Source organism: Pholcus phalangioides, unplaced genomic scaffold, assembly GCF_987345545.1.
Source record: "Pholcus phalangioides strain wild (caught in Gottingen) unplaced genomic scaffold, Ppha-v1.0 ptg000031l_1, whole genome shotgun sequence".
Lineage (NCBI taxonomy): Eukaryota > Metazoa > Arthropoda > Arachnida > Araneae > Pholcidae > Pholcus > Pholcus phalangioides.
The window spans coordinates 10355629-10382636 of record NW_028301621.1 but is presented as its reverse complement, the minus strand read 5'-3'; the positions used below and the strand labels follow the sequence as shown (position 1 = coordinate 10382636).

General features: G+C 34.5%; 3 protein-coding genes across 3 annotated transcripts in view; 1 reads left to right on the top strand and 2 right to left on the bottom strand.

Moving 5' to 3' along the window:
* Window positions 1–768: 768 nt before the first annotated feature.
* On the bottom strand, window positions 769–17808 carry LOC149067396 (G kinase-anchoring protein 1-like). Its single transcript, XM_089252940.1, has 10 exons — window positions 17378–17808; window positions 13521–13643; window positions 11595–11672; window positions 9652–9823; window positions 8942–9072; window positions 6367–6459; window positions 3672–3735; window positions 3372–3442; window positions 1844–1921; window positions 769–1345 (listed from the first exon to the last, which is right to left on the bottom strand). Exons 1-10 carry the CDS (start codon window positions 17567–17569, stop codon window positions 1313–1315), a joined length of 1035 nt encoding a protein of 344 aa, XP_089109066.1. The 5' UTR covers window positions 17570–17808; the 3' UTR covers window positions 769–1312.
* Window positions 17809–17934: 126 nt separating this feature from the next.
* LOC149067395 (5-formyltetrahydrofolate cyclo-ligase-like) lies at window positions 17935–25704 on the top strand. Its single transcript, XM_089252815.1, has 4 exons — window positions 17935–18344; window positions 21361–21500; window positions 24286–24416; window positions 25179–25704. Exons 1-4 carry the CDS (start codon window positions 18219–18221, stop codon window positions 25400–25402), a joined length of 621 nt encoding a protein of 206 aa, XP_089108941.1. The 5' UTR covers window positions 17935–18218; the 3' UTR covers window positions 25403–25704.
* Window positions 25705–25847: 143 nt separating this feature from the next.
* Window positions 25848–27008, bottom strand: part of LOC149067394 (uncharacterized) — a 34816-nt gene continuing 33655 nt past the window's right edge. The window contains exon 3 of the mRNA XM_089252814.1: window positions 25848–26904. Within this exon, the coding sequence (XP_089108940.1) occupies window positions 26719–26904 (186 nt within the window). The 3' untranslated portion in view covers window positions 25848–26718. The remainder of the gene's footprint in view (window positions 26905–27008) is intronic.

Below are 27008 nucleotides of genomic sequence, written 5' to 3'. Positions count from 1 at the left end.
TTTTGAAATGCGTATATTCACCACAAACGATAAGTTAACCCCCCCCCCCTTCAGTGTACGTCAAAGCGTGTGGGTGGGAAAAAAAAATCTTGTTGACAGAAACTTTGTTCATAGGAGTCCAGAGCAGCTGCAAAGAAATACATTTTCAAATGGCTCTCCCAAACAAGATAGACACGCATATTTCATTTATATGTCATCAAACGATAAAGAAGAAAGCTCTTTTTCTTGCAAGACCTCTTTAAGAAGCGTATACAATTATATATCAAATCTGTTTGCGAATAGGAATAATAATAATAAAATGAAACTTCCATTTAAAAAAGGGACGGTAATGGTTGAGTGAGAAAGGCGTATCCTGTCAACACCCACCCTGAAGACATAACAGCAAAAACACTTTGTGACCGATCTTTAAAAAATATTTTTCCCCGTCTTCCAGATAACTTTGAAATAATATGGAATAAATATTTTAAAAAAATAAAAATTATGAGGTATTTTACGGTATGAGAGGCAAACGACAAAGGACTATATTTTTGGCAGTGTTGCACAGTAAGAAAAGGTGAAATGTTCTTCAACCAATCATTTTGGGCATCGCACACGTGCTTTTATTTACATCAGGACCCAAGTTAGAACGAACAGAGTATAACTCTGAATTTGCAGACATCTAATGCATAGGGACACCCCGTACATAAGGAACAGGTAAAAAATACCAGTTTCCTCTCTATTTTTTTTTTTTTTTTTTTTTTTTTTTGTGGTTTCATACTTCAAGACAAATGAAAAATACAAAAAAATTTATTGTTTGATCCATAAAAAAATCTTTTGCTTGCACAGAAAACATGTTACAAAATTTACATTATTTTGAATTATTTCCGGCTGAGCCAGGCTGATTTAATATTGGGGATTTAAGCGAGGGGGGGGGAGGCTTATCTATTTTCTCTCTGAAATGAAATATTAAATCTTGACTATTAAAAATTACAGGTGCAACACGCGTCAAAAATTGTAAAAACAAAAAACTTTTAAATCAAAGAAAGCTGCTACAATTGACTGTGCTAATACAACAAGTGTGCAATAAAACATCCAGCAACTACATGGGAGGGAAAGGGAAAAGGGTTTTTTTAATATATATAATAAGATCAAGAAGCAGCGTAGAAAAATTTAGAAACACAACAATTTACCAGAAACTTCAACAAAAGAAATAAATATTCTGGTAATATTTTCAATAACCCATCTCCAAAAAATGATTTTTCTTCACGTTTTACCATCCAAATGACTATGAAAAAAGAAAGAGGAGATAATTTTCACAGCTTTTCATCTGATGCTACTTAGAGTCTCTTCTGTCTTTTTTGATGCCCTATAATAGACCAACAAAGATTTCCATTAAAATCATGCCATTCATGGTCTTCATGCCAATAACCATTAGAAAAAATGATACAACTCTGAAAGAAAAAAAAACCTGAGAATTTCTGGATTATTTAATTATTCCATGAATAAAAAAATAAAATTTAACCATATAATTCTTTTTAAATTTTTACAATACAGAATTATTTTTTGTAATTCCCACAGGTTCACCCTTCCAATGACAATAGTCATCCCATCCTGCAAACTGCAACACCATAACAACAGTCTGACAGATCTCCCACATTTTCAATTGAATGCCAGCTGCATTTATATGGTAGTTACGTCATTTCAACATTGTAATGCATGAAGCAAACCTAAGATATTTCATTATAAAAAAAAATTTTAATCCACTGATTCACATGCGAAATTACAATTTGAGAGCAATTGAATTTTACATTTTATAGCTTAAATTCAAATTAATATAGAACAAAAGACACAATGTGATTCTCACCTGATATTTCTTTAACTCTGTCTGCAAAGAATGAACCTTCGACCTCTCTTGCTCTAAGGCAACATGGAACTCATTGAGCTAAAATAATTCGTTTTAAAAAAATAATTTAGTTTCCAGGATGATTTTCATATGGTTTTTCATGTCTGTTTTTTAGCTTACATCGATGCATTCATAAATATACATTTATCAAATTCTTCAAATTTAGACAAAATTAATCAACTCCTCATTCTATATCAATCATAAGTCTGTTTGATTTTTCGGTGTTTAATTTCATCTGCATCTTTAAAATTAGCCGGCATCACTGTTCCCTCTATATTACATGCGTCGGCAGTCATGTACAGTGAAAATGGTCCTGCACATGTACAATCATAAAATATACTATAGATGGGTATGGCATTCATACATAAAATAAAATTTAGAGAGAATGTTATCAGACATTCAAAAGAAAATCCAAATTTACATGTCTGAATATCAATCATCTACATTCACAACTATAAAAATGATTCTATTAGTGTGTACGCTAGGTTTACAATTATCACTGGAATCAGGTGAGAATGAGGAGTGTCTAAAATAAGTGAAACTGTTGATTTTGAAAAAAATCTAAAGTTTATTGATTCGTCAAAACATCACAATATGTATACATATTCATACAGAATGGATACTACTAACCATTCAATAATTTTTATAGGTGTGATTCCTCGTGAAAAACTAATATAGAAAAGTGTTTTCCATTTTAGAATTGGACGATTATTAAGGGAATTATAGCATCTTGAAATTTTGTGACATGTCAGTTTTCTAACAGTCAGTTCCATGCCAAACGCCCAAAGAAAAAAAATTTCCTATCCAGCTGATTGCTGCTAATTGATAACAAATATTCAATCCTATTAGAAGCCAAATTCAGTTATTGTCTTTCACCATTGGTGCTTTTTTTTCCTCTTCGTGTAGAGTGATGTTAACGTTGTCATTAAATGTTGCCTTCGCCCCCCACTATATCGGCAAATTTATCACCAGATTTGTGAAGCATTAGTTAAATGGGATCTATTGGAAAAATTGTTCTCCCAAAATCAACACTTTTTTACCAAAAAGGCATTAATTTTCTTACCTTCACTGTTAAGTCAAAGTTTTTGAGAGAAAGGGGTGAAGAAAACTGGTACGAACAGCTTTAGCTTTCTTGATTATTTTCAAAGTTATAACATCCTGTCAGGTTTAAAACACCAAGTTATATGTTTGGTGTATGTTTGAATTTGGCAGGATTCGAAAGTGACATCAATTTTTTATGTGTTATGACTATAATTATTGGTCAAAAAAATGAAAACACTTATTTCCATATTAGTTTTTTCACAAGGAATCACGTGTATAATTATTGGGCAGTCAATACTATCCACCTTGTTAATTTTTTGAAATTATGTCTGAATTCAAAACAATATTTAATACTAAGAAATACAAATTGATAACATATCGATGTTGCTTAATAATTAAGCAAAAAGCACTGGTAAGATATGAACAGAGATCATGAAATCATACTCACTTGTTCTGTCAATTCGTCTTTCACCGTTGTCAGTTGATCTATCTGCATGAGAATTTCTGCTTTCTCTCTCACTATTTAAAATAATATATTGAACCTAATTAAAAAATAGCATGGTGGAATAAATTATTTGTACAACTGTGTAGCAATAAGTCATTTTGGACAGCAATCGTGAGATTTTTTTTCACTATCACAGTAAATTTACTCATAAATAATCAAAGCATGAAGCAAAAACATAGGAAACACAATTCTAAAAATCAGTGTAATCGTTAATGAAAAACAATCTCAGAGAATTAATCTTACTTTCTCCTTCAGCTAGAATACTACACAACCTCTTATTCCTTGCTTTGACATCTTTCAATTCTTCCTGGAAAATTAACAAACACAACAGATTGAAGAAAAAAAATCATTAATGATAAATTCAAAAGTATGTCTTAATATTATCACATGGGAAATCAGTTCTCAATGGAAGAAAAAACCAATTTTTTTGAAGACTTTTCAATGATGCTTGGTTTACTTAAGATGGAGAAGGAAAAAATCTATCAAGAGATCACTGAAAAAGTATTGATGAATGCAAAATAACTTGGTGAAATGTTATTACAAATCCTATGGATGGCAGAAAACGAGAACAAAAGAGGGTATGAACAAATACAGTGACTTAAATGCATCAATATAATGAGTAAATATTTGATCAAATGTACAATAATATATAAATAAAATACAGAATGGTTTTCGCTTGGACAGTAATTTGGTACAATACATGTTTTCACATAAACATTAAAAATGAGAAAAAATATGCAATATTATAATTCACAGTCAATGGGAATTGGTTAGTAAAATTGAATAATTAAAACAATCAGTGTGTGTAATTGCATATAAAGTTAAACTGAACACTGGAACTGATCAATCTGTGTGTATTCAAAAATTGTCATTGGCATTACCTATTTAAGAAAGGTAATTTCTTAGCTTTTTTTTCAGTACGGGTATGCAAGCAGAACAAATATCATATGGATTGATAAATTGCAATAAAACACCAGAACAATTTTTTGGAGCCAAAAAATTTTTACTCGAGAAAAATAGGTCAAAAATAGCATCTCTTTTAACTTTTCTAGGGTATAGTGATCCTCTTATATACTGACATATATGTTGATATGAAGTCCAGACTCTAATTTAGTAGCTATACAAATAAAATTTTAGGCAACATTGCCAATTTTTTAGACCTCACACCTGGGTCCTGGGATTTGTCAAACTCTGTCATAAGGTGGTTAATTAAAAAATTTAGAGATAAGGTGTGTGAAATGGTTTGTCTTAATTCTTTTATGTATTAAAGGAACATTTGTAATTTTGTTGTATTGATTTTATGTCCTTGATAAATTTGGGGAAGACAGTTTATTTTAAATTTATAAAGAAAAAGAATTGATCTACACTTATTAAGTACAGATTAAGTCAAGAAGATGATGGAGTGAAGTAGTTAGTGATTGAATTGTTTTATTCCGAAACAAAATGATAGGTTTGTAATCACTGCCTTAAACAGTAAGTCAATATCAGATGTGAAAGGAAAATAGAATAATAACAACATTAAATTTGTTTGAAGCAATATAATTTATAAACTATAAAACACATAAAGATATATTGGACACATTTTACACGAGACTTCCATTCAAAATTTTTCTATCTATAACAATATAAAGATATTCAATGGAGTTCATGAGCAGGACTGCAACTAGGTGCTCTGTCAGCCGGACTAGCACTAATTTTGGTGCCCAATCATAATGTTGAAGGAGAGGTTAAAGGATTTAATTTTTGCCCTCCTCTGGTCAGATGCCCAGAACACCAGACCTGCCTGCTTCCCTCCCTAGTTGCAACCCTGGTCAGGAATACGAGTACTGGTATATGATGAATTATAAGGACAGTTTTGTCAATGAAAAATATAATAATAATGTCGGAAACTATATTAGTGTGACATGAAAAATTAATTTATCTGTGACAATTTCCAGACAAATGTGTAGTTTGCCACATGATGAAACATTTCATTGTCGGAAAAAATGCCATAAAAATAAAAGGGAAAATTAGGGATTTTTCAGAGTGGCCATATGATCCATTTTTCCAGGAAATTACCCGTAGATTTGGTGCTCCCCCAACTTTTTTATAAAAATTGTCCAGTTTCTTCTTGTACTTTTGACAAAGGCTAATTGAATCTTTAGCCTTCAAATCTTTACTCTCACAAATCAAGCAAATTATTATGACTGAACAGTTATCTCACGTATTTGCCATGTAAAATGGTTTTTTCCCCCTCGTGGTATTCAGCTTAATGCACTGATTTGCAGCAGCACTTCATTTCTCCTCAATTGGCAATTTTTTGCAAATTTTAATAGGAAACTTTAATATTTTAATTGGAAACTTTTCAGTTTTCATATATTTGGTGACAATTGGCAATTTCCCATATTTTTCTCGAGAAAACACTGTCACTTTCAGATTGCAAGGACTAGGGGATTTTATTTAGAGATTTTTAATTTCTACGAAGCATAATTTGAGGATTTTCAGGGATTTTTCTATAATGATACTGGAAAATCGGAAGAATCTGGTCTCTGACTAGAAGATTTTCATAAGGCTGAAAAATCAGAAGGCATCCGGGTAAATAAAAAGCTTGGGCACCTATGTATCTGGTTTTCAAATACATTTATTTTGAGATCAATGAGAACATAGCAAATTTCAAACTTTGCAAATCAACAAATCTTGATTAATGATATTCAATGACTGGTGATTGTATCAAGAATAGCAAAATATAGTGTTCATTTGCAAATGTCACTAGGTTGGCAATAAGATACAAGTTACAGAAATCATTAATACGTGTAGTAATATACTATCATTGCCATCTTATGTGCTGCAGAACCGCAAGGTTGGCAAGATGTTTATTTTTTTTGAAAAGAAACTTGGTAATTGTAAAACAAATTGGTATGCAAACTAACAGATGAAATAATTAAAAAAGACACTATACCTTTAATTTGGATACCTCTTCACTCAAATACTTAATCTGTGCACTTTTCTTCTGTAATTCATCTTCGTACTGCAACCTCCGTGCATTTGTTGGCTGCAAGGTAACAAAATTAATTTTATTTCATATAATCTTATAAACTCTCACAGTAAGATATGTATTAGGATACATGATAAAATTGAAATAATATATTGTTTTGAATAATGTATTGTCGGGAAATCAGCATGGGTTCAAGAAGGGGAAGTCACGTGTAACTTACCTACCTCCTTTGCTTCTATGATCACATGACAAAGGCTTTGGGTAAGGGTAAAAATGTAGGCGTTGCTTACCTTGATTTCCAGAAGGCATTCGATCAGGTCCAACATGATAAACTCTTAAGGTGTTTACACGAGATTGGGGCAAGTTGCTGAACTGGATAGAATCGTGATTAAGAGATAGGCCACAATGAGTTATGGTGATTGGGGAATTCTCTGATTGGACAGGCATCACAAGTGGTGTTCCTCAAGAAAGTGTCCTTGGCCCTATACATTTTTCACTTTTTATGGATAAACTCGGCAGATATCAATGGGATTGCTAGCAAATTCACAGATGACGTAAAGGTTGGTTATTTTTGTTTAAACAATCCCGTTTCTCTTAGGTGTCAATGGTATCACTATTCCGAATGTAAATTGAGTCGCCGATTTGAGAATTATCATTGACGAGCTACTTAGGTTTTCTGAACACTGTTCAGCAGTGGTCAAAAAAAAAGTGAATAGGATACTCACACATAGTTTCATTTTCAAAAAGGTCTTTTATGCTGTAAGGTTTTGGAGACCATACCTACAGAGGGACATAGACTTGGTTGAAGGAGTGCGGAGAAGAGCCACGCATGTCCTTATTGGCACACTGGGCTTGAATTATGAAGAGAGACTTTCTTTTTTTTTTTATGTTTACATTGGATAAACACAGGTGTTGGGGAAATATGATTGAAGTGTTTAAAATTTTCAACAGGATGGACCATGAATTATTAGTACACTGCCAATCGACTGTTTTTACAAAGGGATACCAGTATCAATTGGTAAGGAACAATTCTAGCTTATATGGTGTCGCAGGGAATTTTTCTCTACCATGGTTGTTAATAAATGGAATAGCTTACCCCTGGTGGTAGCAAATTCTAGCACAACTGGCACGTTCAAAAATAAATACTATAAACATGTTGGGGTAAATCAAGAACCTATCCATACTGAGAATTAGACAACCATAAGTACTCTTTATGAGCATTGTATAATATTTTATCATGTGTATATATTGTTTTTAGTTTTTGTAATTGGGGGTTGCTGTATTTTAGAAATACAGGGTGGGGGAAAAAGTCTGTAGAAACTTGTAGTAAAAACTAGTAGTAAAAATTCATAAAAACCAGAAAAATAACCAAAATAAACAGTTTGCAGAGTTAGCATCACTAGGTCATGGGAATTTTTTTAAGACAGGAAAAAAAATTAACTCAAAAAACAGCTGATGGGTGGCGCTGATGTACACAAGTCGAAGAAAATATATGCAAATAACAAACAGAATGCCTCCAAAACGTTTATTACAGCAGTATATGTTGCACATGACCACCACCACAAGGGATTACACATTTCAAGCAAGTTACAAATACAGCACAGGCAGAGTGCAACAGGTCCACATACAAGGTTTACAATAGTGAACTGATTGTGGATTAGGAGCACAAGTTCTTATAACCATCTCACTTGCATATTTCCACTGAAGTCTGTCATACCAGCACCACTTTTTGGCTGTTTATTTTTTCCTATCTTAAAAAAAGTCCTGTGACCTAATGACGCTCACCCTGCAAAAACCGTTTATTTCAGTTATTTTTCCAGTTTTTATTCATTTTTAAAGTTTCTGCGGACGTTTTGTCCACCCTGTATATGACATTCATATTTTTTATGGACATCTTTTTCTCAGCCACCTCATTGGGCATTTTGCCTGTTGTGGCAATGTATTAGTATTTGAAAAATACATGTGCAGCGGCCGACAAAAAATTGTGAGTAATCGTTAGTTCCGACTTATTGGAAATTCCAAATACAACCTGATAAGTTTATTGGTTGCATTTGTCAAGTTTTATGAAAGAATTTTTACAAAACTTACTGGCCTAAATGCTAAATTTTATTACTAAATTCTATTTTTAAAATTTGTCTCATTCCCGAAAAGTTCAACTCAAACAGATATTTGAGTTACCAGAATTTGGCATATGACAAATTGATTGTTTATATACCGGCTACAAATCTCTAAATTTTGTATATCTACCAGATAATACAGGTAACAGCATAAATAATATCTGGGGTTTTTATTGCCCAGTTAGTTCTTAATTATTTTAAAAAAGTCAACTTTTTTTATAAATGTTCCAACAACAAATCTATATGAAATGAATAATTATCTATCGTACACAAGAGCTTAATTTCTCTATCATATTATTGGTTAATTGGTTGGCATCCAGAAAAAAATCCTGATTGATTTCTGGAGCAACAGATTTATTGCAACATTCTTAATAAATCAAACACGAATCTTCCAAACAAAAAAGATTATAAATAATACAAACCTCACTCTTTTTATATGTTTCCTGCCTCTGTTCTCGAACTATTATTCTTTCAACATCGTCGTCTATTTTTTCGAAGAAATCTGTTTCATTTATCGGTGCTAGCTTTTCAGGTGAGCCAAAATCTTCAAGTGCTTGTAGAAATATCAAAATTAAAAAATTACACTGGGGGAAAAAAAAATTTAATTACACTTTTGTTGTAACAAGCAAAGTGGTGTTGCTAATCATAATCAACATGTCCAGTATACATACTGAATATTAACATAAAAAGACGAAAATGAGAGGATAGCATTTTTCAGTTGAGAAGTTTAACTATCAACTTAAGAATTCACCTTTTAAAAAAATTAGTTTATGTAGTAGACTTGATAATCCAATCTTGCACTGGTTCAGCCTGCCTAGTAATCAGGCTTTTTTTTAGCCCACGGAAGAGGAAAATATGCCGCTGCATGTCTGCGCAGAATCTATTTATTTAAATGAGCCTTTTCAATTAACTTTCAGTAATCCATCACACCCTAGTCTGATTACGTACTGAATTAGCAAGAATCCACTGTAGTTTCTTTTCTCTCTTTTTTTTTTTTTGGTACCAAGGCATATTCTGAATACTCTTGCCCATTATCTTGGTGACAAAATTTTCGAAGGAAAAAAAAAACTGAATCTACGATACTTTCTGTTATGAAACCTCTCACTGAACAAAAGAAAATTTGCGACTTTACCATCAAGCTTTCCTTTGCTCCCATTGATTTGTGAGGAAGGAAGACTCTGGAACTCATCCAAGCTCATGACACCTTTCTCTTTCTTTTGGTTGTTTTTCTTCTTTTTCTTCTGGGAAGAACTGCTGCTACTTTTGCTCGTGTGTTCTGCTTCTTTTTGATTAGCATCATATATCTAAAAAAAGATCATTATTAAATAACCATTAAACCTATTCATATGTAATATAAATCATAAGCAATCTGACATTATAAACGGAAAAAGTCACTGATTTGACAGGACAAAAAAAGTTACTGCTTTGCATGAATCAGATGGAAACACTCAGAAAAAACCTAGAGGCGAGACAAAAATATAGTGAATCAAATTACTCACTGAACTATATAGTTTTTAAGGATTAATACCATATTTTTGAATTATGTAATATTATGTAAACCATAGTTCCCAAACTTTCTGTCCCATCGCCCCTTTCTTCAAAAAAATTTTCTGCTCATCGCCCTCCTCAGCTCAAATCAGCCCATAGGATCCTATACTAAACCCGAGCATCTACCGCCCCCCACCCAAACTTTTCCATCATCCCCAGGGGGGCGATATTGCCTACTTAGGGAAACCACTGATGTAAACCTTGATAATTTTTATACTCAAGAGCTATAGAAAAGTTAATCCAAACAACTTATTTTAGCAAAACCAAAACTGTATACAACGATACCTCGGCTAATGAAGTTAATTCCTTCTAGAATCTTATTTGTTAGCAGAAATGGAATTTTCGATATGTTTCTATGTGAAAATTGATTGGTTCGTTCTAGAATTGGCCCAAAATTTTAAGATTTTTCACAAACACTAAAAGAAGCATTGTAAAAATGCAAATTATGACAAAAACAGATAAACAACTTTACAATTATAGACGAGAAGAAAATTTAAAGGAAGATGAAAAACTGAATATATCTTTTATTTTACACTATATACGTATGCTATGCAGTCAGGTTCTGGAGTCATAGTGGGAAAAAAAAAGAGTATGTGAAGTGGTGTTATGTGATGATATTCAGCTCATTTCTCTCTCACACACATGCAGATGAAAAAGATAAGTTCCTAGAATGTCCAACCTATTCAGTTTGGTATTAAGAGTCTTACCGTATATATATCCACTGAAACCATTCTCACCTAAGGCCTTTTCTTTTTCAAAATGCTGTAAGTTTTTTTGGTCATCAAGCTTAATCATTAATTTCACATGAAACAGCGTAAAATCTTTCTGAAAGAGAGGTTTATCTGGAAAGCCATTCCAAGGTGGAAATAAATTTATCTTGCTCAGGTAACAGTTATTCATTGAATTCTCATTTCGATTAGCAAAAAAATTCAGCTCACAACACTGCTGTTTTATGTTAATACATGCATCCATGCCAACTGAAATGTTTGTTAGCCAAGGCAGCAAATCGTCGAAAAAAAATCTTTGTTAGCTGAAAAATTTGTAACCCGAGGTATCACTGTACATGCTTTTAGCATTTATTCTAATTGGAGTTCATATAATTCAAACCACTCATACAACTGAGTTTATACAGCTATTCATTAATTTTAATTTACCAATACGTTTAATTTAACAATGTCTTATTGTTCTTTCCTTTTCTCAGCACACGATCCTGTATTACATTTGCATATACTTATATACCCATAGGATCCTGTATTATATCTGAGCTTCTACTAAACCCCATTCATTCCAGAGCTCATGATATCGCCCACTTTGAGAAACACTTGTTTGAAATAATTTCAAGCAGACCTCAATACAATACAATATTACAAGATATGTTACTTGAAAAAAAAGCAAAAAAATCTTGGTGGGAAATTATAAGTACCTAAAAATGATCTCAATCAGATTATGTCAAAAGTATATATTGATATGTATAATTTTCAAAATAAAATATTTAACTGAATACAAATGAAAAATAACTATATTTACATCTTTCTTTTCTTCATAATCGATCTTACTTAAGAGTAAGGCTTCTTGAAGATCTTGCTCATAAGTTTCGGAAACAAACTGTGTGGATAAAATAGAAGAAATAATGAAAATTGCTTTATATAATGATAACCTTTATAACATGGGTGCATAAAAACTCAAGAGTAGATCTGGCAGTTTTAAGAATTTTTACGGTACTTAGACTCATGGTACTCTTTCTTTATAACTATCTGACTTGGTGCTTTTTATGTCATATGGCAAATTTTCTTCAAATTTATGCCTCCTGTTTAGTGTTTTTAGTGTAATATCTATAAATTTTTTATTATTAAAACGAGACGTGCGGAAAGAAACAAGCTAAAATGTGCCAATTCAATGTTGAAAATGTGTGGTATGCACAAAAATGACCAGATCTAAAAATTATAGAAAAATTCAGGTACCAGTCGCTTTATAGGAGCTAAGCATGGTTTTATCCTCAAGAAAAACAGCCTAAATCTTTTTTACTGGACTTCGCAACTGAATCCACTGTATTCCCATGATTCAAATTTGCAAGACCGCAAAATTAAATCAAAAACCATTTCTGTAAAAGTTATTTATTTTTTCCACTATTGAGATAATTAAATACTACTAGCACTAACAATTAAGTTTGCCAACTCTTTTAACAGTACGATACATTTTTCTGATATTCATTTTTTTAACTATTTTCTTATGGAAAATCTCTGATCTCGTCAAAAAGGTCCTGCAATCCATAGTTCCCAATGTATTATTGAGCATTTCAGTAGTCTCTTTGATGATGCAAAATCAGCTTTCCTCGTGAATCAGTACATCAGTTACAGGTGCAGAGATATGTCATAAAAGAATCAAACAAGTTTCCCAACTGGTTATCCAGTCTATCTGCTGACAATTTTGACAGACTGTCACCTCAGAGCCATAGTAAATTGTCGTGAAAGATCCCAATATTCAGACATCATGTTCTCGCCAAGAACGCATCAGCTATAAATACCCTTGAGATTAGAAAGAACCATTAGAGACAAAGGACCCCATTATCCTTAACAAGATCACCCCACTCGATCTGTAATAGAGCTCAAAGGAAAAATTTGTTCGATACGGACCAGCCAGCAAAAGTGCCTCAGCACAGTCATTCAGTAATTCACTTCATGTTAGTATCATTCAGAAGGAGCAGATCGTAAATGACTTGAAACTATTTATATGCGAAGAAATTGGATTACCCATACCTTACATCTAAGGATGCAAAAAATATTTTAGTCAAAATATCACCAAAATTTACCTATTTTTTTTTTCAGATTTGAAATTGAAACAATCAGCAATCTAAAACTGCAACACAATAATGACACTCAGGTGGATTGGCTGTGATCGCCAATCACACAATATTTATAATGACCTCTGGGAGAACAAAAGGTAACTATTTATACATATTCTGACAGATAAAATATTTCACTTGATGCATTGATTAGATTGAACCAAAAGCTGACTTTTGTGCCGGGGGGTCCTAACAATAAGTTACAACTTTATGACCCTTTTTCATATTAGAAGATGTACTGTCATAAAATCAAAATATTTTGTGACATCCTTGCCTCAATTCATCTATTTTGGATCTATTACTGATTTTCTAGTTGCCATGGTGACTTTGGATTACCGGGCAAAAAGAGACATCACCCTGGACTGTTTTTTTTTTTCAAAAATGAAAGTATGCTCGGCTCATAAAAAAAAATTGTGTGGCACCTAACATATTTCTTGAACATCTGTCAAGCCCCATTGTAAAGCACTGGATATGTGAATGTTTCTATCGTTGCTCGCAATTTTTACCACAACTTTTCCCTTCATCATGGGGAAATTAAAAAAAAGAAGAATCTATAATACTGCTCTAAAAGCAAAAATGAGGAGGGTCCTAACAATAAGTTAATGTTTCACCTCATTGTCCTTCTTTTTCCATTCTTCCCATTGTTTTGCATTACCGGGTTTCGCATTATTGGAATTCTGATTCGAATTCTTCTTGTTTTTGGATGCTCCGCTTCCAAAAGCTAGATTCTGCAGCTATAAAATACAAAAAAAAAAGAAAAGATGTCAAATATATGTGCATCAATATTCCATTAGTATATTTCAGCCTACGTCAGGGAATAATTATTAAATTTCTTTAGCCGCAACCTATGGAACTGTTTGTTGCTTTGTTTTGTTGTTTTGCAAAATTAAACATGCAATAAGTGCATTTATAACAGAACTGTAAGTGGATTTGACTGACCCATCTAACAGGCCCCTGTGAATCAAGTTTGTTTCATGACCCATAGCTCAAATCTCCCTGACTAAGTGTATTTATATGACCCTTTTCAGAAGCCCCTGTGAATCAAGTTTGGTTGTGACCCATAGCTCAAGAATCCCTAGCTGTAAGAGGATTTGTGTGACCTGTTTCTGAAGCCCTGCAACCCAAGTTTTGGTGGCGATCCATAGGTTAAGAATCCCTGGCCTACATGTTTAATTATATATAAACAATACAAAACCTGATGTTAAAAGTTTTGTCTCACAATTCTACCACAGCATTTTATGCACTCCAGTAGAGATTATTTAAGTAAATATGTGAGTATAAAGCTCTCGAGTTAGTAGCCACGATTTGCAATGTAAACCCAGGCCTAACTACACTCATGTCCATAAATTAAGGATAATGCCAGCTCCGGCAAATAAAGGTTCAGAAACAAAACAAACGTTACTTATTCATAAAGCCCATTTATTAAACAAAAGATAAAGAACAAAAACGATGGTGTATGTATGATACCATTCATAAAAACTATGATTTTTGCTCCCTGGAGCAATTGTAAAAATATCTGCTTTACAAAAACTTACTATTACGTGGTTGGTATGATGGTTAATACATTGTATGTCTCCCATGCGATGAAATACAGTCTGTACAACGCCTAGGCATGCTGAGTATCAAATTATCGATCTGATCTTGGGGGAAAATCACTCCACTCAGAAAGCAATGCTCTCCGAAGTTCCGGTACACATGTAGGAGGTGGTTGACGGGCTGCAACTCCTCGGCCAAGCATGTTCCACACATGCTCTATCGGATTCAAGTCAGGTGAGAATGCTGGCCATTCCATACGGGTTATATCCTCAGATTCAAGGCATTTGTTTACGATGTTTGCTTGGTGAGGACGGGTGTTGTCATCCATAAACACAAATTCTGCGCCCATGGCACCCCTAAACAAACGTACATGTTGTTCCAAAATGATGTCCTGATAAATTTGGGCTTTCATGGTTCCGGTTTGAACATGCAGATCTGTTCTGGAACCCAGTGTAATTCCACCCCAAATGAGCAATGCTGCACCACTGTAACGGTGTCGTTCAATGATGTTGTCTTGGTGGTAACGGGTACCTGGCGTTCTACATATGAAGTCCGACGTGAATCAGACTGCAAGCTAAACCTGGACTTGTCGGAAAACATCACACAAGCCCACTGTGACGATGTCCACATTGCATGTTCTCTACTCCAGGCTAATCGTTGCCGACAGTGAGTTGCCGTGAGCGGAACACATCTGACAGGCCTGCGAGCATATAGACCAATATCTCCCAAACGTCTGTACACGGTTTGCTTTGAAACTGTGGTACCCGTGGCTGCAGATAGCTGACGAGACAGGTCGTATGCTGTGCTCCGTCTGCTTCTTTTGGCAGTTACTGCCAAATACCGGTCTTCATTCGGCGTTGTAACTCGGGAGCGACCTGTACTGTAACGTCTACTGACATTTCCGTTATCTTGGAATCGTTGTCAAAGCCTAGAGATGACACTTTGGGCAATTCCAAGTTCCTCGGATACTTCCATCTGAGCACGCCCACATTCCAGGCGGCCGATAATTCTACCACGTAAAAAATCATCCACATGCGTCCTCTGTGTCATAACTATTCACTTATGGCACTGAGCGCCTTACAGAACTCTTGTGAACAATTTCACTTCTTTGCCACCATTCCTTATATACCCCCCTCTTACACTCTCGTCATTGTGACATACTATCGGCATCATCTGGTGGCTTCCTGAAATTTGCATATCATTCTTGCAGATGTGTGTGATAATTCTACAGGTGAAATTTTTATTTTAGATTTCGATTTCCGTGTGATTCTGAATTATCCTTAATTTATGGACATGAGTGTAGATGGCCTAATGCAAGGTTTTCGTGAACTTTTTTTTTTGCTTGTTCAATTATTTTTGAAACGTGAAGGAAATATTTCACTGACAGCAATTCAGAAAATGGACTTGGAAGGCAGGCTTTCACGGACAGAGTTTATTATAAAATACAAACTTTTCAGACTTATGTTGTGTTCGAGGATTTTTTTTTTTTACAAGCAGATATTTTGTCCACTACTCACTGTGATGAACTTCATCAGTGCAGGTGGCAGCAAGCAAGGAGAAGAAACAACCTCCTTGGAAGACCATTATTTGTTGATGCTTTGGCTGAAGACAAGGAAGAGTCAACCTCATCGTTGTGAAATGACGGCTTTTGATTGGGTGGGTGGGGATCAAAATGTTCAAATTTGAATCGGGGAATTAGAATTCAAAAGCATTGGTTTCTTAAACGTTTTCATCTTTGTTTTTCGTATTGCTGGATGCCATGGGTTTGCTCAAATGCAACATTTCTTCCTTTCCTATTTAAATTTTCTCTGTGTTTGACAATCTATATTATTTCGGCTCAGCCGGGAATAGAAAATTTCAGAACAGAAGTTATCAGTGCCATGGAAGTGGATATCATTGGGTGATTGTATCATCTACCTGGACTACTCACAGCAGTTTCTCATCACCACAGGGTCATTTTACACACACAGGACTACGGGAAGGGGGATTGGCAGGTCAAGTATCCTGAGTGCAGGACTGGGGAAATTCATAGCTCTACGAACATTGGTTGACTAATAATACTCGGACCTAGAATTTCCCAAAGCGATACTGAAACGAACACTAGCAATTGTCTTTAAGGAAAGCTACAGTATAATCCCTTTCAATTCTTTGGCAATTTCCTTTCTAAATTGTTGGCGCTTTTCTTCCCAGCAATGGCTGGCCATTTTCACATATGTGTGAGAATTTTTTTTCCGTCCGTTATTGTTGTTACAATCAACTCTCTTTATAACGACCCCCTACAGCCAGTCAAAAACAGATGTTATATTGAAAAATGATAGTTGTTATATGAAAACATTTGGGACTTATCCTACCGGTTGTTGTAACGGAATGGTCTCTATATCGCTGGGTCGTTATAACGAGCATCAACTGTATCCTTTTATATTTAATCTACATTTAATTTTCTTTATATTTTTAACCAAGATCCTTCAATAAGTCTTAAAAATGTTGTTCTGTTATTGTTTTTATCATTCATTACTGAACAGTCATAGTATTAACCCTTTTTAGCAATCCTTTTCTTTGGCAAGCAAGACATCCAAAAGAATGACTCTGTTTCACTCTTGGCGACTTCTCGTGCTTTCAGGCATTTTTCTCACTGAAGAAAAAAATCGCCAAAAAGGAATTATACTATAGCTGTTTCCCATATGAAAGCCAATGACATTGCCCATTGTATGCCAATGACAACTTGATAATGGTTTCAAAACGGAGCATGTGGTCTATGGCCTATAACATTTGAAACATGATTATTTTGGTGTGATTGTTTCATAACTTCATTGGTACACAATTTTCCGACTGAATTATTGATGGATTTTGTTGAGGATATCTCCTAGTAAATTTAAGGGAGCAAAACTGATTAAATATCTTATACGTAACGTGAATTTGGGATGATACAAACCTCAGCGATATCACTAGCAGGTTTCTTCTTCTTTTTCGACTTGGCCTTGCTGTCGGAAGAAGTTACGTTACTGCTCTTATTGTTCGCGGACTGCTTACTCTTCCCTTTGGCTTTCGTAGATGACATTTCATCCATCACTTCGTCATCCTCAATTTTCAAAACAGCAAATCTAGAGGCACAAGCAACAGCCATTATCCCTCCTCTCTGAACGATGTAAGCAGAAGACTGATAACTTAATTTAAAAAAAAGGATGATGGATGATCTCCAAACACTTGAGGTTACAGATACGATTCCGAGGATCAATCAATTTCCAGACAGAAATAAATTTACTAAAAAATCAAAAACGCCTCAATTACTAAAACTGAATTACTAACGTAAACAGCAGCTACAGAAACGAGAACCAAGCCTGCTATTGATAGCATAGGAACAACATGCAAGTTTGAGGTCTCTCCGCCACTCGAGCATTTGCGGTAAGAAAACCAAACAACTCACATCTGCCCTGTTCGTTCTTCTGTCTGACCATATGTTTGAAAAACAGGACAATATATTTTATCTATAAATTCAGAATCGTCAATCGTAAGTCAGAAATATTGGAATTGAGTGGATCAAAATTGTTCAAGATTGAGAATTTTCACGGGGATGTTATGAGAATGAGACGAAATAAAAAAAATGATTGGCTATGGTGAAAAAACCGGACAGTTCACTGCTGCCCAGGCGTTAGACGTACATGAAATTTATGTAAACAGTTTAAAGTTCATGCTATCCTGAGCGGTTAGCAACTGAGGACGTTATCAGATTAATTTGTAACTCTTGAAGAGTACCGATTTCAATTACTTAAAGTATGGCGAGCACAGCTACGACTGCTCTTAGAGCTGCCAAAGCGGCTCTTCGTACCGAATTGAAGAAGCGTTTGGCCGAAATACCTTATGAAGATAGATTGAGACAGTCCAAGATTGTCACCGAAAAAGTATTATTATTATTGTAGCAATACACAATAATCTATAGTGTTCTCTATATGCAATCTTGTTAGAATAGTGTAAACACACATTATTTTTTTTATCTATGTAATAAGAGCTATGAATAGTAGTGTTGTTTTTCAATTAGTATTATATTCAGTTCACTATTATCATTATTTTATTATTTTTATATAGTACATTAGTACAATGTATCATAGCATTGGAAATTTTTGTAAAATATTGAAGGAAAAAAATGTTTGGCTCCTGAAAAAAATTGTTTCGGTGCTTAGACTTTTTTGCGATTTGTCAAGTTCTGCTATAGCACACTTTATCATGGATTAGTCTATAATAAAATTTAAAATAATACCAGTGTGTTACAATCATTGGGAATAGAGGCATATCACCTCTTCTGGGTACCTAGAAGTAGTCTGGATTGCTATTGAAGGGGTCTTGAACCCTTGCCGGGAGGTCTTTGGTAAACCCCCCCCCCCAGGGCTGAATTTTCCGCAGACCCCCTCCCCCTCTATAGTGAATTTACAGTGTAAAAACATAACAGTAACAACTACAGCTCAGATTTTTATGACGTAAAGATGAAATGCCATTACTGATAGGTTAGAAAAAACCTAAATTTCAAGTTTTTTTAATTGATCAGCAACGATGTTTCATCTTTAGGTCATAAAAATCTGAGCCCTAGAAATAATTATATCAGGCGCTATGGCTACTAGTACTAAACCACCCATGCGCTTCATCGATATTTCTCTGTGGAACTTCTAACAAATTGGTACATGTTAGAATGTGTTGTGAACCTAATGTGAAGTTTGTTTCTGAGTAATGCTTGTTATGTGTAGTGTTGTCATTAGTTTTTCTAACTATGAGTGAAGTGTAATGATTGAATAATTGTTTTGTTATATTCCTTGCTCTTTGTGGCAAGACTTTTCAATAGGGAAATTACATCATTTTTTCACCAAAAAGTTAAAACCTCAGAAAACAAACTTCATCTTATCACCACTGTCACAGTGGGGTTCGAACCCGTGTCCTCAGGAATCGAGTCCATCACTATGACCACTCGACTACCGCTGTGGCAGAGCCTATGGCTGGGTCCCTTGTCACTCTTTTTTATGAAAAGGGCAATGGGTTTTGGCAGCCTCAGTTTGTTATGAACTATGCTGATACAGTCGGATCCCATTATAACGAATGCCAAGAGACCAGAAGAATCGCTTCGTTATAACAAAATTTCCTTATAAAGGAATTCCAGGTTACCTAGCATTGTTCCTATGTAAACTTATTTGGGGGATTAGAAAAGTGTTCGTTAAAAAGAGATTTTCACTATAACAGTATTCGACTGTATTATGCAGGTCTGAAGAAAGTGTAAGGCCAGTACACAAGTAGGATCCTGACAGGGCTGCAGATAGGTGGCAGCTTTGTATTTTCTTAATTTTTACTATATACAGTGAAATTACAATGGTAATCGCTGCAATGATAAATCCTCCCCCCCCCCCCCCCCCACAATGATATTTTTGAGATTTCAAATCTGCTACTGAAATATTTTCTATATTTGGTATTATATTTTTTTTATATAAAATCGCAAAATATTTTTAAATTTCTCACCAGTTTTCTTTCGAGGGTGTCTAATACATTTTTATTTTACACTATTTAATGTTTGAATGTGTTTATGAAGTTGCTGTGAAGCATAGGTGGAGATACGGGTGGTGGGGGCATTGTCCCCCCAGCATCAAAGGTGAGGTTGACTCATCTAATGCATATATGTATAGATGAATTGTCATTCTGCCCCCCCCCCCAGACTGCAAGTCTATCTCCGCCTATGCTGTGAAGCAACTATAAGCAACAGCAATTCATAGAAGACTTGCCAAAAATACTTAAATTTGGTGACACCTGATGATAATGTTACCTGTTGATAATCCCTCTATGATAAGTTTTTTTTTGGTCCTCAGAGTATCTTTATCTCCCTGTTAAAAAGTCTCGCTGCAGAGAGCAACAGACTTGCAAAGATAAATTATTCAGTCATCACACTTCACTCACAGTTAGAAAAAACTGATGGCAGTCGGTGGCACTACACATAACAAGCATTACACAGAAACAAACTTCACATCAAGTTCACAACACGTACAAGCACATTTCAACATGTACCAATTTGTAAGAAGTTCTGCAGAGGAATGTGGATGAGGTGAATGTGTGGTTTAGTAGTAGTAGTAGATTATCTTTTTGTATCAAATTTGTCGGCAACAGGATAAGTCCAGTGGCAAAGTTCTGGCGCTCATTCATTCATCATGTATCAAATTTGTTTTGTATTTATTCACCATAAAACCAATATATAAAGCTCCCCACCCTGAAAATAATTTTCTCTTTTTTTTGTCCACAAATGATCCAAGTTTCCAGTAATCGGAGGTGGTGTTGGTCCCATTCACCTCAGATTATCATGACTATTGTAATATTGATCGAATATATGCAAACAAAATAAACGCATTTACATTTGGAACTTTTATTAGCACTGTCGAGAGTTATCTCAGATTACCCTGGAGTACTTGTGAAGTGTCTCTCAAATGCCTTGTATATACATTTTTTTAAAACTTTTTTTGTTGCACAAGCACACCATCGGTGAACGGAGATGATTCCAGGAAATTTCTTTTTTCATAACCACATTCAAACCCTGTTATACCCCCCCCCCCCTTCATGCCACGCCCCCAGCTTAGGACCAGAAATTTCCAGTGAACAGATCTTCCATTTTTCGGCTTTTCATGTGTTAAATAGTGATTCTTTATAGAATACCAAATTTGTTATAGCACCAAAACTCTAAAGTAAATGGTGCCGTTAAATCGGTGTTTGAATGCATCTCGTGAGGTTGCAAATTCATTATGACATGCTGTTACAGCAATTTTCAAATGTATTCAAAATTCCTATTAGGAAAATTTTCTGAATTTTCTAATGTGGTATAGATTTACATTTGTGACATTGTGAATTTTTTATCTTATCTGTTTAACCTTTTCTGTTGTATATATATATATATAGTTGTTTGGGAACAGCAGATTCATACAAAGCAAGCGAGTGTCCATATATGTGAGCATCGAGAAAGAAATAAGAGTCCAGACCCATGGTATACTCGAATATATTTTCAAAACTGGGAAAGAATGTTTTGTGCCAAAATTCACGTGAGTGCTATTTTATTTGGTTCTCTTGTTATATCAGTTATGGCAGTAGTTCTCTGTAGTGATCTATTTAGTTAATGTAGATGGCAGCATCTAATGGACCTTATTCTGTGCTTTGTTTATAATGTTCAAGTGATTTAAGATTGCTGTCTGTTCTGCTTCTGTGTTTCTCGCTCTCTCTAGCTTTCGCAATCATGTAGCCAACGCATTAACATCTATTTCTTTCATGCTTCTTCCTTTATCATGTGTGTATGTGTATTAAATGTAATAATTGAAAGAGTTCACTTTGTCTTCTATCGTCTTCCACTCGGACAAACGTTTCAGCAAATATGAAACATGAAATTCTCAAACTTTTACCACTAGCTGCTCCCTTGCTGTGACAACATTTGTCCATGACTCCCTGCGATTATCTAAAAATGAACCGCTTAAAAGTATGGTATAAGCACGCTTCAATGTTGCCAGCTTGCAGTGACGCCCCTAAGAGCTACAACACCACTGAGAACCACTGAGTTATGGGATACGCAAAATATATCCCAAATAGCACACTATATCATTAGTATATCATAATGATACTGGTTCGATATACTAATGGTATAGTGTGCTACTGGGGTAGATGATTTTGTATGTTTGTTGTCAATATTTCTTTTTGCATTTTCGCAATGTAAAACAAGTAGTTCTTATTTCTTTCATCAAAAATGAAATTGTCAATGAAATATAGTGATGAAAAATTATGAGGAACCATTAATGAAACAAACATTTTTTTTAGTTAGAGTGGTTGGAATTCTAACATGAATGTTGTCTCCTTTCTGGAAATCCTCTAATTTTTGTTATTTATGATTCAAAAAGATTGTTATTATTTTGTTATTATTATTTTGATTCAAAAAGATACTTTCCTCAAATTCGAAAGTTCCTGATATTATTGAGAAGATGAATAAAAATGTGTTCATCAGTCGGCAAATGAAACCAACACCTTCATTTTTGACAAGTGAAAACTAGCTGAACTCTTGTGGTCCCCATTACTGATAAGTACTTTTTAGTTTTTACCCCTTTATGATCACGGACAAAATATTTCATCCAAAGTCCAGTGGAAGAAATTCAATCCAGTTCTGTGTTTTCTTTCCTCTCCTCATCATTGTGAAGCTTTATTGTAACCCTACGAATCTATGTTTTATTTTTTTCTCTCCATTCTTTTTATACTCCTGTTAATGATTTTTTCCGCTACATATTACGTATCTTTCTATATGTGAAAGAGAACATTTAGGGTGAGGGTGAAAGAAGAATCTGCTGCAATCTCATCTTTTCTGTTTTTTCCTGTTCTGTTTATTGTTTTCTTTCTTTTCTTTATTTTTTCTTTCTCCTTCATCCCTTTTCTAAACCGTGGGGGGAAAAGTTACCATGGCATGAAGAGATTAAAGTGAATCCTCGAACACACTATGAGTACTTGGGCTCTTTGGGTTTGCACACATCAAGGGAAACAATCATTCTTTTGTGTTTTTTCTTTGTTAGCATGCAAATTGATCACAGTTTTCACACATGATTTGGAAAAGTCATGAAGTGTCTCTTTTAGGTACTAAAATTTTGTGGATCCTTTTTAACCACTAAATCTTGCTTATCCTTTAACCTGTCATCCTGTCCACTTGAGCTGCAACTGGGGGTGAAGTAATCAGGTCTGCTGCCGTGGACCAGAGGGGCTCCTGAATTCACCCTTTAACTGCTCCTTCTACATTACACTGGGCTCCAAAATATGTGCTTGCTGTAGCCAACTACACGACATGGAAGCTTAGAAATCACTAAATACAAGCCTTAGCACTTGGTTATTGCTGTGATTTATAACCTTTAAGCACTAAAGGAATAATAAATAATGCATGTGATCTCTTCCATAGGTGTCTCAAAATGTCCATATTTATTGTAAAAGTCTCTTCCTAATTAAACTTAACATTTGAACTCATTAATGAAGCTATAGGCCACCCCATTGGCCCGCTTGTTAAGAGCGGTAGAACGGCAAACGTGCTGCGGAACCGCCGAAAAACGTTTTATTCAGGTCAGGTCAGGTCATTAATGATTTTCGGGCATCTGGTTTGAGAGATGCTATCCAGCATTCCCCTTCATTATTTTTTTGGCTGCACATCTAGTTAGATGCCATTACATATCAGTATATAATATGAGATTTTTTGTTTGTATGCATTGTCGAATATTGTGCAGCTTAATATACGAACAGCATGGAGATAACTTTGCCATTTTCTTATAGTCAGGTCTTGGTAAGCTGAAGTTAATGAAATAAATGCTTTTTCAGATTATCAAAAACTCAAATTATTTAAAAAACAATGAAAATAATTAAATAAATTATACTAATGAAAATACTCAGTTCTGCTTGGGTTTCCACCCGATTTAGTGAGAGTATTGAAGAAGTGACAAACCATTGTGAAGGTTTTTAAGAAGATTAAACATGTATGAAACATTTCCGTGGGAACCACGGTAACCAAAGTAAACAGTTAAGGCCAGTCATTTGAGGAAGTCATTGATGAGGATTATAAACCATTGTTGCCTGAGAGTTTTCACTTATTTCGGACATTTTCTCAGCTCTGGCAAACTTTTAAAGTAGTCTATCGTTCAAGTTGGGTCCTGTTTCGTATATATACAAAATTTGGTAGAGATCGGTACAAAATTATATATTTGTAAAGAGCATACACAGACAGACATACACACCGAAAATCAATTTTATATATATTGATTACACTGTGTTTAACAACTGATTTACATTCCTTTTTTTCTCTCTCTCTCTCTGTAGGCCAGACAGTCATGATATGGCAATGTTGAAGTTGAACTCGCTCGAAGATTATGCAAAGTTGGTCGCCGATCAATGGGAAATTAAACCTCCTTCAGAAGAAGACATGCAACGAGAAGATGCTGTTGTCAGCGGTAACATAAAGATGATGGCTATCTAGTTTAAGTTTTTAGTATTTTATGTTAAGTGCCTCTACAGAACATTAGTTTTTAATGTACAGCTTTACAGGTTTGTTTTGCTACTATAATACCAGAATGGTTCAAAGCTTTATACATCTACTTCTTCTTCACACAATGCAAGTTATGAAGGTGTCAGTGCTGCATGAGGGTACAAAACAATATTTTGAGCTTGTATTGTGTCTTGGCTGAACATATGGTCATTACTTAATTTTACGAACCTCCAATTCACAAACTGGTGCATTTAATGAAATAATTATTTGGTCTCAAACAATGCCTTTTTTTTTTTCATCCATGTTTTTCCCCTTTGAAAATTTTTGATTTTACAAACTAATTTTCAAGCCTGTTCATAAAAATAAACATTGACTTCTTTGAGTAATGCCGCTCTCATCCATGAACGATAAGTTTTATTCTTTGCAAATTGTTGAATATACAGTTGAATCCCGCTAATAGTGACTGGGTTTTGTTTGGAAACAAAAAAGGTTCAACTAGAGGTTCAGAATTTTAAACAGAATTCTTTTAAAGCATGTTGTTAGGCTAGAATTAAAGCTTTAATAATTTCATTTAGCTAGGGTGGATCAATGATTTCAAGCGCTGATTATTGAGGGCCAAAGATTTTGGAAGTTTATTTTGTTTTACTTATTTCAGTGAATTGCAATTTTAAAAACTGTGTTATGCTAAATGTATAAGTATTTATATTTAATTTTTTTTTCCTGTCAGGTGGTTTGGATTTGATGATTGTTCCAGGGCTAGCTTTCACGAAACGAGGTCATCGTCTAGGAGGTGGCAAAGGATATTACGATGCTTATGTTCAGCGCTGTCATCATGATCCCCATGGCCGTCCGTATACTATAGCATTGGCATTTCACGAGCAACTACTGCACAGCATCCCGACTGATGTTCACGATTTCATGGTGGATGAAGTCATCTACGAGGACAGTTAAAGGACTGGTTGCTAGTTTTCTCTAGTCGGGTTTGTTGATCAACATGAACATATATATTATGAGCTTTTGAAAAAAACAAGAAAGAAATCCAAAAGTTTTTTTATCAATGTTATACGATGTTAAAAATTTACAAAAAATTTTAAATGGAAAATCTTTCCAAATTTATTAAGCTTTTTTCCCTCATGTTACAAATGTATCCCCGAGCTCAAACATTCAAAGTAGTGGGACCATTTTCGAGTTTCTTTATATTTGTAAGAACAATTACAAAATTTTACAAATGCAATAAAAATTTCTATGCAATCCTTGATTGTTTCAGCTATGGATATCTAGAACGCATATTGCATGAATGTTCAGTACACTTCATTGCTATTTTAGTAAGATAAAAGGTAAAAAAAATTTCTCAAATAAATTTCAAGAATTTGTAATATAGTAACAAATTAATGGATTATCGGCCAAATTCAACTGCAAAGAAAAACAGAAACCTTTATTATTTCAGATCAAATGAAAATTCTTGAATGAAGTACAGGCAGTCAAGCATCGATATCTCAAAGTGCTCACGGTAATGTGTATGATGATCTTTTATATGGAATATTTGACTTCTGTGGTTGAAAATGTCACTGTATGTGTATTCAAGATCAAGGATTTTGGCTTCATTAACACCCCAATGTTCTAATTTGCAATGGCTTAACACATGAAAAAAGCTCCATAATTACTGCTTGCTAAACCCATGTTAAATGGTTAACACAGCATGGTTCTCATGCACAGTGGAGAGCTGGGATTATAATAAAGTAGGTTTTTGTCTCATTCATCATTCCCCGTAGTTTGATTTATTAGTGATAAAACGTAATAACCTCTCTTAAAGCAATCTATGATGGTTTGGAGAGCCATATATAGTTGAGAATAGTTGGTGAAATATGAAAGAGAGAGAGTATTTGCAATAAGTTATGGATAAACCTATAGTAAGGTATGCTGGGATAGATGAATCTTTACATTCATCAAAGTTTTCTTCTGATATTTCATTTGAAATGTGTCATGTTAGCAGGAATATCTTAACACCCCCCCCCCAACGTCATGGCTCCCAAGCAAAGTTATGTTCTGGGGGGGGGGGGGCTACTTAGCTGGAAGTACCTGGCTGCCTATTCTCGAAATTGCCTTCAAGCAATGGCACTTCACCAGAATCTGTTGTTTCGATTCATTCTTCGACATATGCATCTGGGTATGTTCTGATGTTGCAGCCCGATCAGTGACCCAAGCACATGTTATAGAGGAAACCAAATCCATTCATTCTTCACCATTGATCGCCGATGTGTTATGGACTAGATAGATTTTCTTCTCAAGTAAATTATCACGATTCCTACTATAAGGCCCACTATGATTATTAACACCAGAGCCATAAAAGCCATAAACTGGGCTCTTCTTCTCCGCTTCTTCAACTGTTTCTTGCGCATGAAATTTTCCCATTCATCGATACTCCACGGATGAGTTGGATACAAGTCGGCTGCCTGAAAATATTTCATAAAAAATAAAAAGTCATAATCTCTCAGAATAAAATCAAAGAAATTATCTAAGAATAAAATCAAAGAAATTATCTAAGAATAAAATCAAA

Bases quoted from the DNA above. Each gene is read 5' to 3' on its own strand.
- LOC149067396 (XM_089252940.1), bottom strand. From the start codon at position 17,569: ATGGCTGTTGCTTGTGCCTCTAGATTTGCTGTTTTGAAAATTGAGGAT. The intron at 6,460-8,941 runs GTTTGTATTATT...GTTACCTTGCAG, and splicing joins AAACATATAAAAAGAGTGAG to CCAACAAATGCACGGAGGTT. The intron at 3,736-6,366 runs GTATAGTGTCTT...TTAATTTTCCAG, and splicing joins AAGAGGTATCCAAATTAAAG to GAAGAATTGAAAGATGTCAA.
- LOC149067395 (XM_089252815.1), top strand. From the start codon at position 18,219: ATGGCGAGCACAGCTACGACTGCTCTTAGAGCTGCCAAAGCGGCTCTT. The intron at 18,345-21,360 runs GTATTATTATTA...ATATATATATAG, and splicing joins CCAAGATTGTCACCGAAAAA to TTGTTTGGGAACAGCAGATT. The intron at 24,417-25,178 runs GTAACATAAAGA...TTTTCCTGTCAG, and splicing joins AGAAGATGCTGTTGTCAGCG to GTGGTTTGGATTTGATGATT.